Here is a 20,244-nt window from a genome sequence, read left to right as displayed (position 1 = left end):
GGTCGCGGGGAGGGGCCGGGGGCGGGGCCAGCGCCCCGCCGCGAGGCCGGGAAAGGGAGCCGGGCTGCACTCACGCGCCCGGGGGGCGGCACCGGGGCCGTCGCGGCGCCCCTCCGGTTCGCACACTGAGAGGGGGGCGGGGGGGGCAGGGGGGGAAAGACCTGGCTCCTCGTTCCATCCGGAAGCCGCCGGGCCGGCAGGAAATGACGAAGCAGAGGTCGTCCGGTCCGTGCGGTAACCGTCTCCGCGCGTCCGGCTGCGACTGCCGAGGAAAGAGCGCGGAGCAGAGCCGCCGGGCCGCGTGCCGCCTGCAGAGCGAGCGGCGTGAGTCGCCCCGCCCCGCCCCGCCCCTCCATGCGGGGGGAGGGTGAGAGGGAGGGAAGGGAGCCCAAAGGCGCCCCTAGCCCCGCGCCCGGCCGTTCCAGCTCCTCTGCCGCCGCGCCCCAGGCTGGAGGGAACAGTGAGGCCCGCAGCTCCAGAATCGCGGATCGAAAGGCGGAGGCCGCCGCCTGCGCAGCGCAGGGCACCCGGGATGGGAGGATGGGGGGATGGGGGTGTGGAGCGGGCGCGCTTCAGGATCGCACCGCACGCAGCCCGCGGCGGCCGAGCCCTGGCGGCTCCGGCCCCTGCCATCTGCCGGGGTGGAGGTTACATTGTCTGCCCGCTAGACTGCCCCTCTCTCCGGGACTGGCAAGTCTCACGAGTCTGGGCAGGGCCGGAAGCGCCCACGTTTGGGAGTCCAGCGTGCGACTCGCTAGCCTGGGTGGTTTTGGGCGAGTTGTGTACCCAGCGCCCCACCGCGCGTCGTCTGCCAGGTGGAGCTTTCGTGCCTCCCAGCAGGGTGATGGTAACAATTAAATGCATATGTGGACTGCCCAGCACAGGCCCCTCAGATGTTAATTGCCTTCGTCGTGCTGGTTGAAGGCCTGTGACCTTGTACCCTCCCGCTTCAGCAACCCAAGCCTCTAGCGTTTCAGAGGACTGAGGGAAAACCACATTGATGCGATGGGTTGTGTTGTATGGAGCTCGTAGAACTGTGTGAGTGACTCCAATCTGAACTTGTTTCAAAATAGCAAAGCTCTAAGTGAGAGACGAAATGGATACCATTCAGGACATGATGACAAGTGATCCTCAAAACTGAACCACCTAGACACGGCATCGGGAACCCCAAATACGGAAAATAATTTTAAAATGATACAGTCGCTTGATTCCAAGAAGAATACTACTTCTCTACTTAAAAGTTTGTCAAACTGAAATCAAGCCCCAGTTGTCACATTTTGCCAACTTTATCTCTGGATAGTTATGTTCAGCTCATCCTAGCAACTCCTTACTGAAATAGCTCAAGCATTAATTTACAGGAAAAATATGTGAAAAAGGTGCAGTTTTCTCAGAAAAGCCCTGAATGACAATCCAAGCACACGGTGGTCTTGCTGAAACATCCATTAACTTGCCAGGAACAAACCACTGTAACGCCCCTGGGCATTGTGCTTTAGACTTAGAGGGAGGCTGTGAGGTGTGCAGTAGCCGCTCAGCAGGTGTGTGTGTGTACACTTGGTTAGACTGTGGCGAGCTGGGTGGGGACCAGTCATAGTTCAGGCCACATGGGAGCTGTGGTCTGTACTGTGACTTTGTACAGGACCACTCCTTATTCCTGGCAGTCTTACAAAGGCATGCCATTGGTCATGATGGAGGACCAGGCACAAAAGGCCTACCCCCTGTGCAAGTCTTTCACAACCATACTACTAAAAGTAACTCAAGTGCGTGTCCCCAGAACAGTAGTGTCATTGCGTACCAATCAAGTTGTATAATTCACGGTAAAATTTCACCATTCTTGGTCAGCAGAATTTTAGAGTCCTTCTCTAAATATAATGAAAAACTGGCATATTTGTAGGAGAAGGAAGACAGCTCTGTAGGAATACACCATTTATTGAGTGGTACATGAACAGAATTTTGTGGAACATTAAAGCAAGAAATTCATCTGGCTCAGATCCAGTCAGGTGGTAGAAAACACGTAGGAAATACTTTAATAGTGTGTCAGATAAAGGGCACCTGCAAAATGTTTCAGTAGCCATTGTTAAGTCTGCTCCCCTTTTCTTCTCCAATTTGTTAGTAACTCCCAATCCTGAAACCTGCCACCCTCACTGCATGGCCGTGCCGGCCCTTCCGCAGCACCTCAAACCAGACCTCTGAAGTCATCTCTTATGGCCAAAAACAGTCATCGTTATTTTATGTTTTGGCACCAACGAAAATCTGGGAAAAAATGCTAGATTCCATAAATTGTAAAGACAATTATAGTTTCTGATGTTCCAAAAGTTTCCATTCCTAAAGTAGGCTGATTACTTACTATGAATAATGTTACAAACAGAGAAACTCTGGAGTTCAATTTTAAGGAATAAGAATTGAAACTGTGAATAATGCCAAATCCCCCTGCGCCTCCCACTCTCTTAAAAAAATAACAAAAATCCATAGCCAATCTCTAATATGTAGGAATTGGGTATGTTTAATGATTTACTATTTAGATCTTGCATCTATAAAGTTTTAAGTTCTGTTTTTATTATTCTCTGTCTAATTTTTAAAAGACCGATCCTTATGCTCATCAGACACCAACAGATGTTTCAGAGGAATGACTCTTGCCCTCAGTGTCTAGAATGTAAGTTAAATGGCCATTCACGATACTCACTTTAATACAGTCTGTCCGCGAACGTCTGACAGAGACTTCAGGTGCCAGAATGGGGCCAACATGCCACCTGGCCTGGGAGCAGACCCCAAGGAAATTTCATTCATTTTATGCAGAGGCAAACTGTAAGAAAGAAAACAGACTCTGCCCTTAATATACACTTATTAAGTTACTGAGCCAAATCAACACTAAAGAACATTTTGGGGACTTCCCTGGTGGCACAGTGGATAAGACTCTGCGCTCCCAGTGCAGGGGGCCTGGGTTCGATCCCTGGTCAGAGAACTAGATCCCACATGCATGCTGCAACTAAGAGTTGGCATGCCACAGCTAAGGGGCCAGTGAGCCGTAACTAAGGAGCCCTGGAGAGGCAACTAAGGAGCCCACTTACCTTAAAAAAAAAAAATTTTTTTTTGGAGGCTCACAGGACAGATTGCAAGATATTTCAGTGGAGGAATTTCTGCAATGCCTTCACTGTTGTAGGGTGTCTAGAAAAAATTGCAAAACAATTTCTTGGACATTCCAGATACCTTTTTTCTTGGTATTAGAAAATGGCTATCTTAGTAGAAACTACAGTACAGTTGTCACCTGTCATTTGTTCAGTTTTTCTCCTTTTTTTTTTTGCGGTACGCGGGCCTCTCACTGTTGTGGCCTCTCCCGCTGCGGAGCACAGGCTCCGGATGCGCAGGCTCAGCGGCCATGGCTCACGGGCCCAGCCGCTCCGCGGCATGTGGGATCTTCCCGGACCGGGGCACGAACCAGTGTCCCCTGCATCGGCAGGCGGACTCTCAACCACTGCGCCACCAGGGAAGCCCAGTTTTTCTCCTGTTGATAGAGTATCTAAAACAACACTTCTGAATTTCTTTCACATATTAGGTCATTTTACTTAGACTTACCTAGTTTAGATTTAACACAAGAGCAGAACTTTCTCTTTAAGGAAAAATTCAGTGAACTTCCCAAATGCAAATAAGAAACCAGTACTCTTTCCCTTGCTACTTGATATACTTGCTGTTACCATTCATTTTCTGTGGGAATGTCCAAAGAATGCATTTCCTTGAATAGAAGTCACAGCTGTGTAAATAGCAAAATAACTTTTTATCCCATAGCTTCCACAGTGGGCCAGGACGTCAAAACTAGATAAAGCTCCAGACATTTTCGTTTTCCAGGTGTGTCAGGGGCTTGTGGAAGAGCACGGTCCTGGCTGGTGCATCTCATCCAGACTGCTGTCACGAGTCTAACGCTGTCCTTCTCTCTTAGCATCCCAGCCAGTTGTGTGGACCTCTGTTTTAAGTATTCAGTTGCTTTCATCTGGATGATAGTTACAGTTTGGAAACTGTGCAGTGACATTTCAACCCATATCCTTTTAGAAATATGATTTTTAAATCCCAAGTTTGAACCTTTATGTAGGAGCTGTGATGTTTCAAAGTCAGAAATAGGCGAAAATGTGTTCCATGCCTTAGTGATCTAGACCAGGGTTGGCCAACATTTTCTTAACGGGCCAGATGGTAAACATTTTAGGCTTTGAGGGCTGTGAGGCAAAAATGGAAGATGCTCTGCTTAAAATGTATCCGTTTAGAAATGTAAAACCATTCTTGGCTCCTGGGCCATACAAAGGCAGGCAGGGGGCTGGAACTGGCCAGCAGGCCCTCTGTTTGCCAGCCCTTGTCCAGCCGTCACACCATCACTAACTGAAAGAAACCCTGCCCTCTTTGCTGCCTTACAGTCCCATGCCTGGCGGTTACGGAGTGATGGGTGACGAGGACTCTATCGATTACAGCGTTCATGAGGCCTGGAACGAAGCCACCAACGTGTACCTGGTAGTGATCCTTGTCAGCTTTGGACTCTTCATGTATGCCAAGAGGTAAAGGCTTTAGATTCTCAGGGTTGATAAGAACCCAGGCATTTATAAGTTTTGTAGGTTTGTTTGTTTGATCTAAGTTAAATGCACAAAAATAATTTCATCAGCATTTTTGTTCCTGCTATGAAATCACTGTCTAGTCGGGTCAGCCCTCACATTACCGGACACCAGGATTTGGCTTGGAAAACCCAGTTGCTCTGAGAGATGGGGATTTAAGTGCAGCTCTTGGCACCCAGACCAGATGCTCTATACTCCTATTCTATCATTTCTGATATAGCTCAGTTTTCTCATTCAGCAGCTTCACTGTCACCCTTGCACGAGCACATATTTTGGGCCAATGTCCCTGAAATGCACAAACCCTAACTCCTATGTGTTCAGTAATTCTGTCTTTGCAAATTTCAAGCCTTCCCTTCTGTTTCTTGTGCATAATATTGGTATGATCCAGTTACTTGTCTGTCCGTCCCCCGAAACTCAGTCCCCTGAGAACAAGGACTTTTACTTAACCTTTGTGTCCCTGATGTGCCACATGGTGTAAATCCTCAATAAATACTTCTTGCTGTGATTCCAGATGCTGTAGCGTAATTCAGCTGTTCTTTTCCACACTCCCTGGCTCCTTTCCTTCAAGAGCAGTTAAGAACAAATGCACGGTGAGGGGCGTGCTTTGAAGAGGAAGAACAGCAGGAGTTGGATTGAGCTGCTGACCGTAGCCACGTGCTCGGTGGCGTCCTCTACCAAGGTCAAAGGCATTAGACAGTTCAGGATAATTAGTCAACCAAGAATAATTGACGCTCGGCCCGGGGAACAGTTCAGACCCACACTTGCCACGGGACCTGCAGGCTCGCCCTTCCCGACCCTGAGACCCCTGAGCTGCTGGCCAGCTGGCCGCCTGGACTCCCGGGGGAGCGGGGCCGAGGGGGTGCAGGCGAGAGGAGGCCTCCACAGAGCATGGGGGAGCCGCTGGCAGGTAACAGCCTTCCCCTAAAAATAGCCACCGTCTCCTCCCCACCCCAATGTTTTAAAGGCAGAGACAGGCTGTTGTTAATTTTAACTAGATGACCCCACTAAGGCCATGCTACTCTATTTAAGAAATCGTTTATTCATTGTTTTTCAAAATTAAGGTCTGCTCACATTCTGTTTATTCTCTGCCCGCAATAACTTAGTTTTATTTGCATGACATGAGAGGGAGGGGAAAAATAATCATACTTTTTTTGTCTGAGCATTTTTCCATACAACAGGGCTTTTTTGTGGGGATTGAGGGGAGACGCTTTGTTGTATGAAGTGGGCACGTTCAGCTACTGCCTTTTCTTTCTTATAACCCTGTGACTGTACACGTACAGCTTCATACTTCTTGTGAAAGAAAAAATACTTGAGCCCAGGAAGCATCTCACGGGGACAAAAATAGAAGATGGACTCAGGGCCACTTACGTCCTTTAAATGCAGCTTCTGGTTACTACAATCGTGTGAATGTTACAGTCCTACAGCTATGAATACAAATCTCTTTTCTGCATTGGTTTTGTGTTTTAGAAATAAAAGGAGAATTATGAGGATATTCAGTGTGCCACCTCCAACAGACACTCTGTCAGAGCCCAAATTTTATGACACAATAAGCAAAATTCGGTTAAGACAGCAACTGGAAATGTACTCCATTCGTAAGTATATTCTGTGCTGAATTATGTACGTAAGCATATTTAAAATAGACTCTTTGGGGTTGAGTCTCGTTGGCAAAGGTTATCAGAAATAGCTGATAATGACACAGGGAACTATATTCAATATCCTGTAATAAACCATAATGGAAAAGAATATGAAAAAGAATATATGTATGTATATCTGAATCACTTTGCTGTACACCAGAAACTAACACAACATTGTAAATCAACTATACTTCAATTAAAAAAAAATTTTTTTTAAGAAAGAAATAGCTGGTAATGAAAACGTAGGGCCTTTCTTAGATGCTCAACAGAGTATCAGCAAACCCGGTTTGCATGAAGTTAGTGTTTCAGGACACTTCACTTATTTGGAGCCCTTCCAAGACCCTGAGAAGAGCCCTAGCAACGTGTTTCACATTTTGAAAATTTGGCAGAACTTAGATGCCTTAACAGTCGGTGAGGCTCCTGTCTCATCCTTCTCTAATTTCCCTCCTTTGCACTTCCCTCGTGTGCAATGGCGTTGAGGTGGCCAAGAGCATTTGGGGGATCTGGCTGAGGGGACGTTGAGTTGAACCTACTGTAGTTCAGGTTTGAAATTTTGTGTTTATAGAGTTTGCAGTCACTTCTTGACAATTAAATTACTATGTGCTGCAGCCATAGCAGTATAGGAATGGCTTCCAGGCCAGAGGTTATTAACATGTCCTGTGGTACTAAACCCTGTGAGTAAGTGGTGGAGAAGAAACAAAGGTTAAAGGGCAAGGAGCCAGGATGAATTGTACATCCAAGCCACAGCCTTTGATGCCACCATTTAAAAAAATGAGGTGTGGTTTCCATGGTGTATCATTAAATGAGAAAAGGCAAGATGTGATTATATACATGCTAGGGTACTGCTCCTTTAAAATCAAATGACCAAAACATCCCTATCTACGTGTAATAAAAATGTTGTATAGAATTTTTTTTATTGAAGTATAGTTGATTTACAATGTGGTATTAGTTTCAGGTATACAACACAGTGATTCAGATGTATAGAGAGAGATATAGATATATGTTATTTTTCAGATTCTTTTCCCTATAGGTTATGACAAAATATTGAGTATGGTTCCCCGTGCTATACACTTTATCTACAGTAGTACACATATGTTAATCCCAACCTCCCGATTCATTCCTCCCCAACTCCTTTGCCCGTTGGCAGCCACAAGTCTGTCCTCTATGTCTGTGGGTCTATTTCCGTTTTGTAAGTAAGTTCATTTGTATCTTTTTTTTTAACATTCCACATGTAAGTGATATATGGTATTTGTCTTTCTCTGTCTGACTTACTTCACTTAGTACAATGATCTCTAGGTCCATCCATGTTGCTGCAAATGGCATTATTTCATTCTTTCTTATGGCTGAGTAATATTTCATTGTGTGTGTGTATATATATATATAAATACATAAATACATATATAAATATATACGTACCTCCTCTTCTTTATCCAGTCATCTGTATAAGGACACTTAGGGTGCTTCCATGTCTTGGCTATTGTAAACAGCACTGTAATGAACATTGGGGTGCATGTATCTTTTCAAATTTTAGTTTTCTCTGGATATATGCCCAGGGGTGTGATTGCTGGATCACATGGTAACTCTATTTTTAATTTTTTAAGGAACCTCCATACTGTTTTCCATAGTGGCTGTATCAATTTACCTTCCCACCAACAGTGTAGGAGGGTTCCTTTTTCTCCACACCCTCTCCAGCATTTATTATTTATAGACTTTTTGATGATGGCCATTCTGACTGGTGTGAGATGATACCTAATTGTAGTTTTGATTTGCATTTCTCTAATAAAAATGTTGAGCATGTTTTCACGTGCCTGTATGTCTTCATTGGAGAAATGTCTATTTAGATCATCTGCCCATTTTTTGATTGGGTTGTTTCTAAAAATGTTCTGTATAATTACACAAGCCTGGAGGAAGGCTTGGAAAGATACACATCAGATTATTAACATTCATTACCTTGATGGGAACACTGTGCGACTCGAGGGAAAAGATTGGATATTTTTAAAAGAAAGATAGATGTCTGTGTGTTTGCGGGCTCACATAGAAAGAAGCAAGGAAGAGTGATCAACAAGATGTTACTGGTATGTGTCTCGGGTGGGCTGGAATTTCAGGTGAAAAGTAGAAAAACCATATATATTTATTTTACACAAGTAGAACCTCTAGAAATTTCTTCAGCATAAATTTTATCCTGAGAAGTAGTAACAGCAGTTCCTTTGGGGAAAGGAGCTGCAGGACCAATCAGGTGGGAGGAAGGTACACCTTCCCTGTTTCCTCTTTTGTCCCTTTTGCATTCATGTTTTACTAGTTCAGAATAAGAAGTAAAACTGAATGTTACAGAGCAGCATTATTCACAGTAGCCAAAAGATGGAAACAACCCGTGTCCTTGACTGATGGATCCACAGAATGTGGTCTATACATGAATAGGATGTTATTCAACCCTGAAGAGGAAGGAAATTCTTTTTTTTTTTGGTTGCATTGAGTTTTCTTTACTGCACATGGGCTTTCTCTAGTTGCGGCGAGCGGGGGCTACTCTTCGTTGTGGTCTGCAGGCTTCTCGTTGCAATGGCTTCTCTTGTCGTGGAGCACGGGCTCAGTAGTTGCAGCACATGGGCTCAGTAGTTGTGGCTCGCAGGCTCTAGAGCGCAGGCTCAGTAGTTGCGGCACACGGGCTTAGTTGCTCTGCGGCATGTGGGATCTTCCCGGACCAGAGCTCGAGCCCATGTCCCCTGCATTGGCAGGCGGATTCTTAACCACTGCGCCATCAGGGAAGTCCCAAGAGGAAGGAAATTCTGACACATGCTACAACATGGATGCACCTTGAAGACATTATGCTTCATAATTATTTTTGTTGTGAAGTGAAAGAAGCCAGTCACAAAAGAACAAATATTGTGTGATTTCTCTTCTGTGTAGCAAATTCACAGAGACAGACAGCAGAATCGTCACTGGGAGTGGGGGAGGGAGTGGGGAGTTACTGTGTAATGAGGACAAAGGTCAGTGTGGGGTGATCAAAAGAAGGGTGCTGGTGGTGGCAGCACAACAGAGTGAATGCAGTTCACGTCCCTGAACTGTACTCTTAAAAATGGTTAAAATGGGGCTTCCCTGGTGGCGCAGTGGTTGAGAGTCCGCCTGCCGATGCAGGGGACACGGGTTCGTGCCCCGGTCGGGGGAGATCCCACGTGCCGCGGAGCGGCTGGGCCCGTGAGCCATGGCTGCTGAGCCTGCGCGTCTGGAGCCTGTGCTTCGCGACGGCAGAGGCCACAGCGGTGAGAGGCCCGCGTACCGCAAAAAAAAAAATAAAATAAAATAAATTAAAATGGTTAAAATGGCAAGTTTATGTTTTTGTATTTCACCTCAAAAAAATATATCCTTAAGGAAATTTAAGTATTTAAAAAACAAAACAGGGAACCAGAAGCTCTGTATAGAAAATTATAAGTAAAGAGTTAGGTTTTCATTGATGCCTAGTCAAAACAGAAGTTTGTGGGAGCTCCCTGGTGGCCTAGCGGTTAGGATTCGGTGTTTTCACTGCAGAGGCCCAGGTTCGATCCCTGGTCAGGGAACTAAAATCCCACATGGCTGGCGGCACCGCCAAACACAAAAAACAAACAAACAAAAATCAGAAGTTAGATCCTATCAAAAAATATTCAGTAGTATAGCATATACAATTATAAAGCCAGTGTACAGCTCTTTTTCTTCTTTGATGAGAATGGCATAAAATGAAATTTATCAGGACACCTGTGTTTGTAAGGCATGGTAGTTTTCTGTTGCTGCTGTATTATCACAAATTCAGTGGCTTAACACAACACAGATCTTACAATTAGAGATTAAAAGTCCTACAGCGGATTCACTGACTAAAATCAAGGTGTTGGCAGAGTTCTGCTGTTTCTTCCTGGATGCTCTAAAGGAGAAGCTGTTTCTTTGCCTTTTCCAGCTTCTAGAAACCACCCATGTTGCTTGCTTTGTGGCTTCATTCGCCCATCCTCAAAGCCAGTAGCACTGCATCTTTCTGACCGTTCTTCCATTTTTATAGTTCCTTCTCTCTCTCAACTCTGCCAGGAAAGGTTCTCTGATTTTCAGGGCCCCTGTGATCAGGTTGGGCCAGATAATCCAGGGTAATCCCCCTTCTCGAGGTCCTTACCTTAAACACATCTTTAAAGTCCCTTCTGCCCCAGAAGGTAACATATTCACAGATTATGGGGATTAGGATGTGGACATCTTTGGAAGCCATTGTTCTTGTAAATAGTGAGTGTATGCACATTTAAAGAGGCCCATCACAGGGACTTCCCTCGTGACACAGTGGTTAAGAATCCGAGAGTCATGGACATATACACACTAACAAACGTAGTAAGGTAGATAGCTAGGGGGAAGCAGCCGCAAGGCACAGGGATATTAGCTCGGGGCTTTGGGACAGCCTGGAGGGGTGGGATGGGGAGAGTGGGAGGGAGGGAGACGCAAGAGGGAAGACACATGGGAGCATATGTATATGTATAGCTGATTCACTTTGTTATAAAGCAGAAACTAACACACCATTGTGAAGCAATTATACCCCAATAAAGATGTTAAAAAAAAAATTATATAAAAAAAAAAAAGAATCCGCCTGCAGTGGGGGTGGGGGGCTTCCCTGGTGGCGCAGTGGTTAAGAATCTGCTTGCCAATGCAGGGGACATGGGTTTGAGCCCTGGTCCGGGAAGATCCCACATGCCGTGGAGCAACTAACCCCGTGTGCCACAGCTACCGAGCCTGCGCTCTGGAGCCCGTGAGCCACAACTACTGAGCCCACGTGCCACAACTACTGAAGCCCGCGTGCCTAGAGCCTGTGCTCCACAAGAAGAGATGTCACTGCAATGAGAAGCCTGCACACCGCAACAAAGAGTAGCCCCCGCTCGCTGCAACTAGAGAAAGCCTGTGCAGCAACGAAGACCCAACGCAGCCAAAAATAAATAAATTAATTAATTAATTAAAAAACAAAAACAAAGAATCCGCCTGCCAATGCAGGGGACACGGGTTCGAGCCCTGGTCCGGGAAGATCCCACATGCCACAGAGCAACTAAGCCCGTGCACCACAACTACTGAGCCTGTGCTCTAGAGCCCGTGAGCCACAGCTACTGAGTCCGCGTGCTACAACTTCTGAAGCCGTGTGCCTAGAGCCCAAGCTCTGCAACAAGAGAAGCTACCGCAGTGAAAAGACGGCGCATTGCAAAGAAGAGTAGCCCCCACTCGCCGCAACTAGAGAAAGCCCGTGCCCAGCAACTAAGACCCAACAACGAAGACCCAATGCAGCCATAAGTAAATAAATAAATAAATAAATAAATTTATTTAAAAAATAAAGAGTCCCATCACATTGCATCATTCTTAGTGCTGATGATGGCATGTCTAGTCCTGACTTAGTCTGGAAGTTCAAGAGGAAATAGCAAACAAAATTCTTTTCCTTTAAAGAGGACTCCCAAAATTGTAAAGCTTTCGGCCACAATAATCTGGATCCACCCTGAGTATATAAACAAACAGTATTTCTTCCTTGGCTGGTAAAAACTTAATGAAGAGACTGAAAGTTTGAAAGCCAACCAGTGAATGACATTTGCAAAGACTTTAGCCCTGCACTCTCTCTAGTTTCCGTTTAAGACCTTCAATAAATATTTCTCAGAAGCACAAAAAGAACACAGAATTGCAAGTCTGTTTTTTCTTCTAGTTTATATTAATGACAATGTTCAGTAAATCTCTTAGGCTTCTCATTTAAAATATAGTCAAATTCCTTATGATGTGGACAAAAGCATTATTATTAACTTATCTTGAGGTGGAGATGGGAAATAAGAAAGGACATTACAAAATGTTAGTTTAAGTTTAGTAGCTTAATTAGTGTTTACCCTATATTTCAATGCTCTGAATAATCCTGATGTACAAGACAATAATAATAAACATCTGAAAATGGATATCAGCACTGCTGAGAAATTAGAGGATCATGAAGTATAATAAATTTCCTCTAATGAATAAAAATTGTTTAATTCCAAGCTAATGCTTTACTGAGAATCATGACTGTGATTTAATGATGTGAGCTCATAATTATTTTGCGATTTTATTAATCGTATCTCCTTTTTTCTTGCTTATTGTTTTGTTTGTTTTTCAATAGCCAGAAAGTATGATTATCAGCAGCCACAGAGCCAGGCTGACAGCGTGCAGCTCTCATTGGAATGAAATCTCAGAAAATGAGCAGCAGGAATGATCGTTGTTCAAGAGTGCAGTCTCCTTGCGCTGCCAAATCATGAGCAGCATTTTTTTTAAACTTCTGTCTCCATAAAATCATTTTATTTGTGACTTTTCCCCAATTTTTTGGTGTGTTTTGTTTCACTTTTTTAAACCTCATCTCCAAATCATTTGTTCCACAAATCAGAAATTCCTCAAAAGGCCTGAACACAGAGAGTCTGCACGTACCTAGGAAGATAGACTATCACCAGAGATGGTGACTGTACCTTGTGAAGACTTTGATTCCCTTCAGGATACAATCAGGAAATAAAAACACATCTTTGGAAGCGAGAGTCTGGAGCTGATGCCACTTTGGAACTTTCTTGCCAGCTTAAAAAATAAAAATCTAATCATTGGAATAACTTCCTCTCCGACTGTGTTCTGAGATAAATATAATAGGGATAACGGACTAACGTATGTTCTCATGGCTGTCGTTACCTCTAACCGAACTAACCGTTTTTGCTACGTCAGAATTTGCACAGTAAACTGTCTTTTCTGCGTTGTGAAATTGTGATGCGCACCCCCCTGCTAACTGTAGAAGTTTTCTGTGACTGGAGTTTGTTCCCCTTAATTGTATTCCCAGGAGTTTCTTCCACCAGAAGAGTCTTCTTTCGGCCGTGCTGGGGCTATACTGCGGAATACATGGGCACCTCTGACTGGTGTCAGCGGCTTGCTTTGGGGTCATGTGACCATCAGTCTTTAATGTAACTGTATGGTTTCTCAGGCTTTTTTAGCATAATAAGCTTCCCTGCAGACTCTCATATCTTGTACCATTTTTGTACTGTACATTGAAATGTTTTCACCCAGTTTTTCAGATTTATTTAAATAAAAGCCGGTTGGGGATAGTGGCAGGGAAGTTCAACTGTCCATGTAACTGTCCATAAATTCGTTTTTGAATCAAAACTATAATTTTAAGAGTTAGAGTTAATATTTCAAGCATTATTGCCTTTTCCTTTATAATTATGAAGTAAAGAATAAAAATGAAAAGGTTTAGTCCAAATAAAATCATTTCAGGGAAATTGCATTTACTTTTAAAATTTAAATCTTTTCAAATATATATATATATTGTACAAGGTGAATTGTTGACCAAATGGAATAATTATTTCTTAACTCACAGATGAGTTTGAACGCACCGCCTGTACGTAGAATGAATACTCGGACTGAAGGATTGTAAACAGTTACAGTTATGGCCTGGGGATAGCAGAGCAGCAAGGGTACAGTCTTCTTAAACTTTGCTTTGCTCTCATGTAATCAGGAACGGGGGCGGTTTACCTGCTGTCCCTGACGTGTGGCACAAATCTAGACAAATTACGAAAACTGGCTATCTCAGCTGATTTGTACAGTGTACCTAAATAAGCATCAATCACAACGAAATAGACTGTGATGGTTTTTTATTTGCATCCACTAGACAGAGACAGTCACGACTAAAACCTCACAGATCATTTGGTGAGAGTGGAACTCTGGCAAGTGAGAGAGGAAGATTCCTCATTTCTTCTCTAAAGCCCGCTGATGGGAGTCACGCCTCCACCAGCAGGATCAACAGCAAGTCCGCCTTTGAAGTTTCTTCTCTGCTTCCACAGCTGAGCTGGGAAAGCAGGGGATGCCCTGCAGCCACACTTCAAAGGGACACCAGTTATTGTCCTGCCTCTGCCCCTGAATCCACCAAGGGTTTGATGGAACTATTTTCTTTGGAAGAAAAAAGGCATGACTAATAAACAGGTCAGTAACACTTGTGTTCTCTGTTTCCTCATTTCTCTCTCTAACTGCATAAGATGCTCCGCGGTAAGCATGGAGGGGCAGCCTCCCTGGGCGCACAGCTGGGCCCAGCCCACTGCTCCAAGGGGCACAGATGCTTGCTAATGACCCCACACCGTTTCAGGTGGAGCTCCTGATAGGATTCAGCAGAAAACGAGATGCAGAGTTTAGGGTGAAATTGCTGTAATGTCGGAAATATATTTAAGTATTGAGTAAAAATAAGAGCGAGAATGGTAATAAAAATAATTTCAGATATTAAGAATAAATGTATCTTAGTACTATATATAAAATAATCAACAAATTTCATATATCACTTATATGTGGAATCTAAAAAAATGATACAAGTGAACTTATTTACAAAACAAACTTACGGTTACCAAAGGGGAAAGGGGTGGGGGAAGGATAAGTTAGGAGTTTGGGTTTAACATATACACACTACTATATATGAAATAGATAACCAACAAGGACCTACTGTATCGCACAGGGAACTCTACTCAATATTCTGTAATAACTTATGTGGGAAAAGAATCTGAAAAAGAATGGATATATGTATATGTAAAACTGGACCACTTTGCTGTACACCTGAAACTAATACAACATAGTAAATCAACTATACTCCAATATAAAATAAAAACTTTTTAAAAAGAATAAATGTATCTTAGAAAATATAATTAAAGGGAGAAGGGGGATTCCCTGATGGCACAGTGATTGAGAATACGCCTGCCACTGCAGGGGACACGGGTTCGAGACCTGGTCCGGAAAGATCCCACATGCTGCGGAGCAACTAAGCCCACGCGCCACAACTACTGAGCCTGCGCTCTAGAGCCCGTGAGCCACAACTGAGCCCGCGTGCCACAACTACTGAAGCCCACGCGCCTAGAGCTGTGCTCTGCAACAAGAGAAGCCACCGCAATGAGAAGCCCACGCATCACCACGAAGAGTAGCCCCCGCTCGCCACAACTCGAGAAAGCCTGCGCACAGCAACGAAGACCCAACACAGCCAATAAATAAATAAATAAATAAATAAATTTTATTTTTTAATAAAAGAGAGAGAAGGGACCAAAGCATATTACAGGGAGCCAGGTGATTCGTTCAACACACAGTTACAGAGGACAAACTGGGCTAGCCATATGTCATCCTCTATAGGCTATTTGATTCTAATGACAGAATAGGAATAGGTGCTGGAGAACTGGAATTAAAAAGGACACCTGGCTTATATCCAACCTGTGTGCAAAATAGTGAGGCTCATAGAAGAGGGACTGGAGCTTAGTCTTAAACTGTTTCCCACTTGACACCCTAATAAATCCAGAGCCAGACTCACACAAAACTACAAAGCAAGAAACATTTCCCACGCATCTTTTTGTCCCTCTTCAGCCTCCTATCAGTCTCTTTGGGCGAGACAGGTCTTGACTGAGGATTTAAGAGTGGGGATGATGAATTAAGCCAAGAACTAAGGAGGTGGAAGAACATGGAAACTTCCAGCAGCCGGTCGTCTTTCTTCTATCCTGGACCTCTCGCCCCAAAATAAATGAGTGACCTTTAGCACTGGAGTCTATGCTGACCTTTATTTTATTTAGATATAGTGAAAAGCTAAAGCCATTTATGCAGCATTCCACACCTGAGGTAGCAAGGTGATAAGTCAAAGGGGAAGCCAATCACTGTCTGGGGTTCTTGGTAGCCGTTCAGCACCAGATTTGATACTGAAGGACCACTGTGCTTTTCACGTCTTTTATTTTTGATGTCTCTAGTTCCAAAGTTTCTTCTTTTCCAAATCAAGAAATGACAGAGGTGTCACTGTTGCAAGAGAGTGGCTCCATCCCAGGGATTTGTATGAAAAAAATATTTTGACAAATTGCAAGCTAGCTGAAGAAAGTTGGGGCTTTTTAACTGCAACCAATACTGATGTTATTAAACTCAACTGCAAATGCCTTTGGCCTCAGAAATCTGAAAAAAAAAATGCACCACATAAATGTAAAGTATTTATGACATTACAAGTTAGTGTATGTTTATTTTATTCATTTTGGGGGAAGGGATTGCAAGTGTCTCTGAATAACACTTTATCTTGAGGTTTTAAAAAATGGCCCATTTAAGTTGACTACAAGCTAACATAAATCTTATATCTGAAATGCCTTCTAGCGCCCAGTACTAGAACAGTAACTAGCCCAAAGTAAATACTTGTAGGTAGTTGCTGAAATAATTAATTTATTGGCAACAATTTACAGAATTGATGTTTATTTTTTATATTTTAAAAAAGTGTTTGTAGGTTCTGTCTCTGGTAATGGAGGAATAATTGTGTCAGACTAACTCTCTTACAGATAATGAGTTCAGAACAAAACATAAAAACAACTATCTGAAGGAAACCATAAGCAGACAAACCAGGAAGAAGATGACGCTTGAAAGAAGGAATGGCACTGGCTGAGATTTGTGTTTATATGGGTTTCTTGCCTGAAGGTGTTTCTTGGTCCACCAGTTGAGAATAGCTAGAACTCAAGGAGAAAGCTACAGTGAAATTGGTTTGAGGAACAGGGCAGTATTCAGAGCTTCTAGACTGAAAAGTGAAGGGGGACATCACAGAAAGAAGTGAACCCCAGAAGGGGGCACCCCAAAATATATATGTAAATTCTGCCAAGTCCTTGGCTGATCCCTGAATTACGAATCTACATGAGAGACCCTAAGGAGACTGGCAGAAAACAAACAGCTGAAAGGCTGAAAGAACTAAGCAGGGTATTCAGCTGTTGCCTACCATTGGAGATACAATTTGAATCCTGCCAAATTAATTACCTGCTAGAACAAAACTCAACACTTTTCAGAGGAAGATAAAAGAATCTAGAGTCTCTAACACTGTATCATCCACAATGCCCAACATACAATCAAAAATTACAGGAATGAGAAGAGCAGGAAAATGTGATCCACAGTCAAGAGAAGAAATGGGACAACGTGGTGCATCAAGAGAAAGAACAGTCAATGTAAACTGACTCCAAGATGACCCAGATGTTGAATTATCAGACAAGGACTTCAAAGTAGCTGTTACAAATATGTTTAGATAAATGAAATACTTTCAGGTAAATGATAATTGAAAGGCTCTATCATCAGCAGATCTGCTGTAAAATAAATACTAAAGGAAGTTCTTTGGGGGAAAAAAAAAAAAAGAGAAGTGATAGCAGCTGGAAACTCAAATCTAAGCAAAGTCTAGGCATAATGAATGACCAGTTGGGGAAGGACAATGATGAGCAAGTAGGGGCTCTTATCAAGTGGGAATAAAGAGTATATAGGACTTTTTGTACTATTTTAACCTTCTATAAGCTTGAAATTCCTTTTTTAAGTTATAGAAAAAGTATTTGTCAGTCAATTTCTTAGTCGACCAGAATCTATTTTTTGTATCACACCAATCATTGGCAAAACTGAAAAACAGGCAGTGTGTCTGAAGGTGTCTTGGACGACATTATACTTCTTTCTTCTTTACTTCTTCACACCGTTTCCAATATCCTTCTGTCTATCAAAATCTATTCCAAGAAAGAATCTAAAACACACTTCCACCAAAGTATAAATGACTGATAAAACAGGGTGTTTGTTCTGCATTTTAACAGAGAGAGCCTTCAGCTGGAAAGGAATGAAGTTTTCAGACATTACAGAGAAGTTTAATTTTTAGGCATAAGAGAGCCTTTAGGGCCTCTGAAATCATTATGTAAGCAATTAACTAAACTCCACCTATTCATTTGGCTACCACATCCAATTCTGCCCTTCTCCATCATCTTAGTTCAAACTCTAGCAATGAGAATGTCACCTCTTCCCCACCAAAATGATTAAATGCATTGGAATCCCTAGATAAAGAGAGTGATTCTACAGTTTTGTATCTGTTAAAACAGTCAGCTGTGTCTCATCCCAGTGAGGTAGGAAGAGAGATGAGCTTTTGGTTACCATTTTACAAGTGAGGAGAAGAGAACAACGGGATTGACTCTTCCAGTCCTGAACTTCTGCAATACTGAGAAATATAAGATTAAATGGGAAGAAATGTCTCCAGGGGCAAACAGAGAGAGGTACGAAGGCAGGTGTATAAAAAGGCAGTTTCTGACAAACATATAGCTTGCTGTCAAGTTTTTTCTTTATCCACTACAGTGGATACTTTAAAAATTCTAGGTGTTTAACAAATAATCACTTAATTAAATCATCCAAGAAGGCAGCCAGGCCTATGGAATAAAGCTGTCTTAATAGTTTTCTATTTTTTCCCAGTGCAAGAGGGTAATAGTGTTTCTACCATCCTTGCAGCCCTTGCTAGAAGTCCTGTACACTTTGTGACAGTGATTAAACTCCAACAACATATAGTTTATTTTATTTTATTTTTTTAGTGCCTTACAATAACAAACATTTATTTTGTCACAGTTGAAGAATTTGAGAACAGGGTCTCTGGGTGGCTCAGGGTCTCTCGAGGCAGCAGTGAGTATGTCAGCCTTCAGGTGGGGTCACCTCCAGCCGAGGGCTGGAAGGGCTGCTTCCAAGGTGGCTCCCTCACATGCTGACGGCAGGAGACCTCACTTCTTCCTCACTTCTTCACCATGTGAGCTGTATCATGTTAATACCCTCCCAAAAGCAAAAAAAAAAAAAGGATGGATTTATTTTCCTTAAAATATCCCAGAGCACAGTAAATATACTATATATTTTTAAGGTGTTACAATTTTAAATATATATATAATTATTCTTCAAAAAACATTGGTAGTTAAATTTCATTTCATCATACCAATGAAAATGGTCGCATGGAAACTCAAAAAAAGCAAACAATCCCAAAACATTAACCTTTTTTGTGTGTGTAGTTACACATTTGCCTTTCCAAATTCCTTTTGCTACACCAGTATTTTAATTGGTTTGTGATTTCTTAAACTCCTTCACCCTATAGGTAAAGGCCAGCAAATGCAAAGCTCTTTGAATTCCAAAGGGAACAAAGCTGGCCTGGGGCTGTGAAGGGATTGCAGGGAATCTACAGAGGCGCCAGTTGGTTTCAGACAATCTTCAGTGGACCAATTCCATCTTTTGAAAGAGTAGTCAGGTGCAGGTTTTTACAAATTAATTTCTCTGTTGTTACATTCAGGTTTAGTAGATTACCACAGCATCACATTTTGAATTTACTTAAGTCACCATCTCCCACAATTTATAATTCTTAAGCAAAATCTAATGGATCTAGAGATTATCATACTAAGTGAAGTAAGTCAGGCAAAGACAAATATATGATGTCACTTATATGTGGAATATATGCTTTGTTTGTTTATTAAAAGGAAAAAAGACGCCGGCAAATCAAGTATGCTGCAAAAGAGTTACAAGATTTTTAAAAACACGAGTCCTTAATTACTGTTGTGGAGAACTTCGAGCTGAAGTATTAACCATACACTTACTGTTCTGCTAGCTGACAGCTTTGACTGACGCTTGACGTTTGCTTTTTCAAGCTATTTGAGGGTAAATTTAGCTTGAAACAGTTCTGAATACAGGGAAGCCACTTCATGGTCCAAACAATCCATTTCCTTTTGAACTCTATTATAACTTGTGGTTTTTGGCCAATCAGAAGGATCTAGTTCATCTTTCTCCTAAGAATTTTTTTTTTTTTTTTTTTTTGCGGTACGCGGGCCTCTCACTGTTGTGGCCTCTCCCGTTGCGGAGCACAGTCTCCGGACGCGCAGGCTCAGTGGCCATGGCTCACGGTCTTAGCCACTCTGTGGCATGTGGGATCTTCCCGGACCGGGGCACGAACCCGTGTCCCCTGCATCGGCAGGCGGACTCTTAACCACTGCGCCACCAGGGAAGCCCTTTCTCCTAAGAATTTAAAATATAATTTGATTTTGATTTAGTTTGTATCAAGCCACATTTAATACAATCAAAGACAATTCTTCATTTCTGTATGTTTCAGGACAATTTTGAAAGCACCAATAGAGATACAAAATGAACTAGGTAATGGTTTCGTTAATAGAACACAGAATTTGAAACCTGAGTTCCAGCCTATTTCTATCTGTGTGGTATGTATTTGAATTTGAGCGTAGCTCACTAACTTCACC

The 20,244-nt window shown here is 42.8% G+C and overlaps 1 protein-coding gene across 1 annotated transcript; it reads left to right on the top strand.

Moving 5' to 3' along the window:
- Nucleotides 1–4,401: 4,401 nt before the first annotated feature.
- On the top strand, nt 4,402–12,403 carry SMIM19 (small integral membrane protein 19). Its single transcript, XM_065899984.1, has 3 exons — nt 4,402–4,535; nt 6,057–6,181; nt 12,339–12,403. Exons 1-3 carry the CDS (start codon nt 4,402–4,404, stop codon nt 12,401–12,403), a joined length of 324 nt encoding a protein of 107 aa, XP_065756056.1.
- The last annotated feature ends 7,841 nt before the right edge of the window (nt 12,404–20,244 follow it).

This window comes from Phocoena phocoena, chromosome 21, assembly GCF_963924675.1.
Source record: "Phocoena phocoena chromosome 21, mPhoPho1.1, whole genome shotgun sequence".
Taxonomy (NCBI): domain Eukaryota; kingdom Metazoa; phylum Chordata; class Mammalia; order Artiodactyla; family Phocoenidae; genus Phocoena; species Phocoena phocoena.
This window is presented reverse-complemented; position numbering and strand designations above follow the sequence as displayed.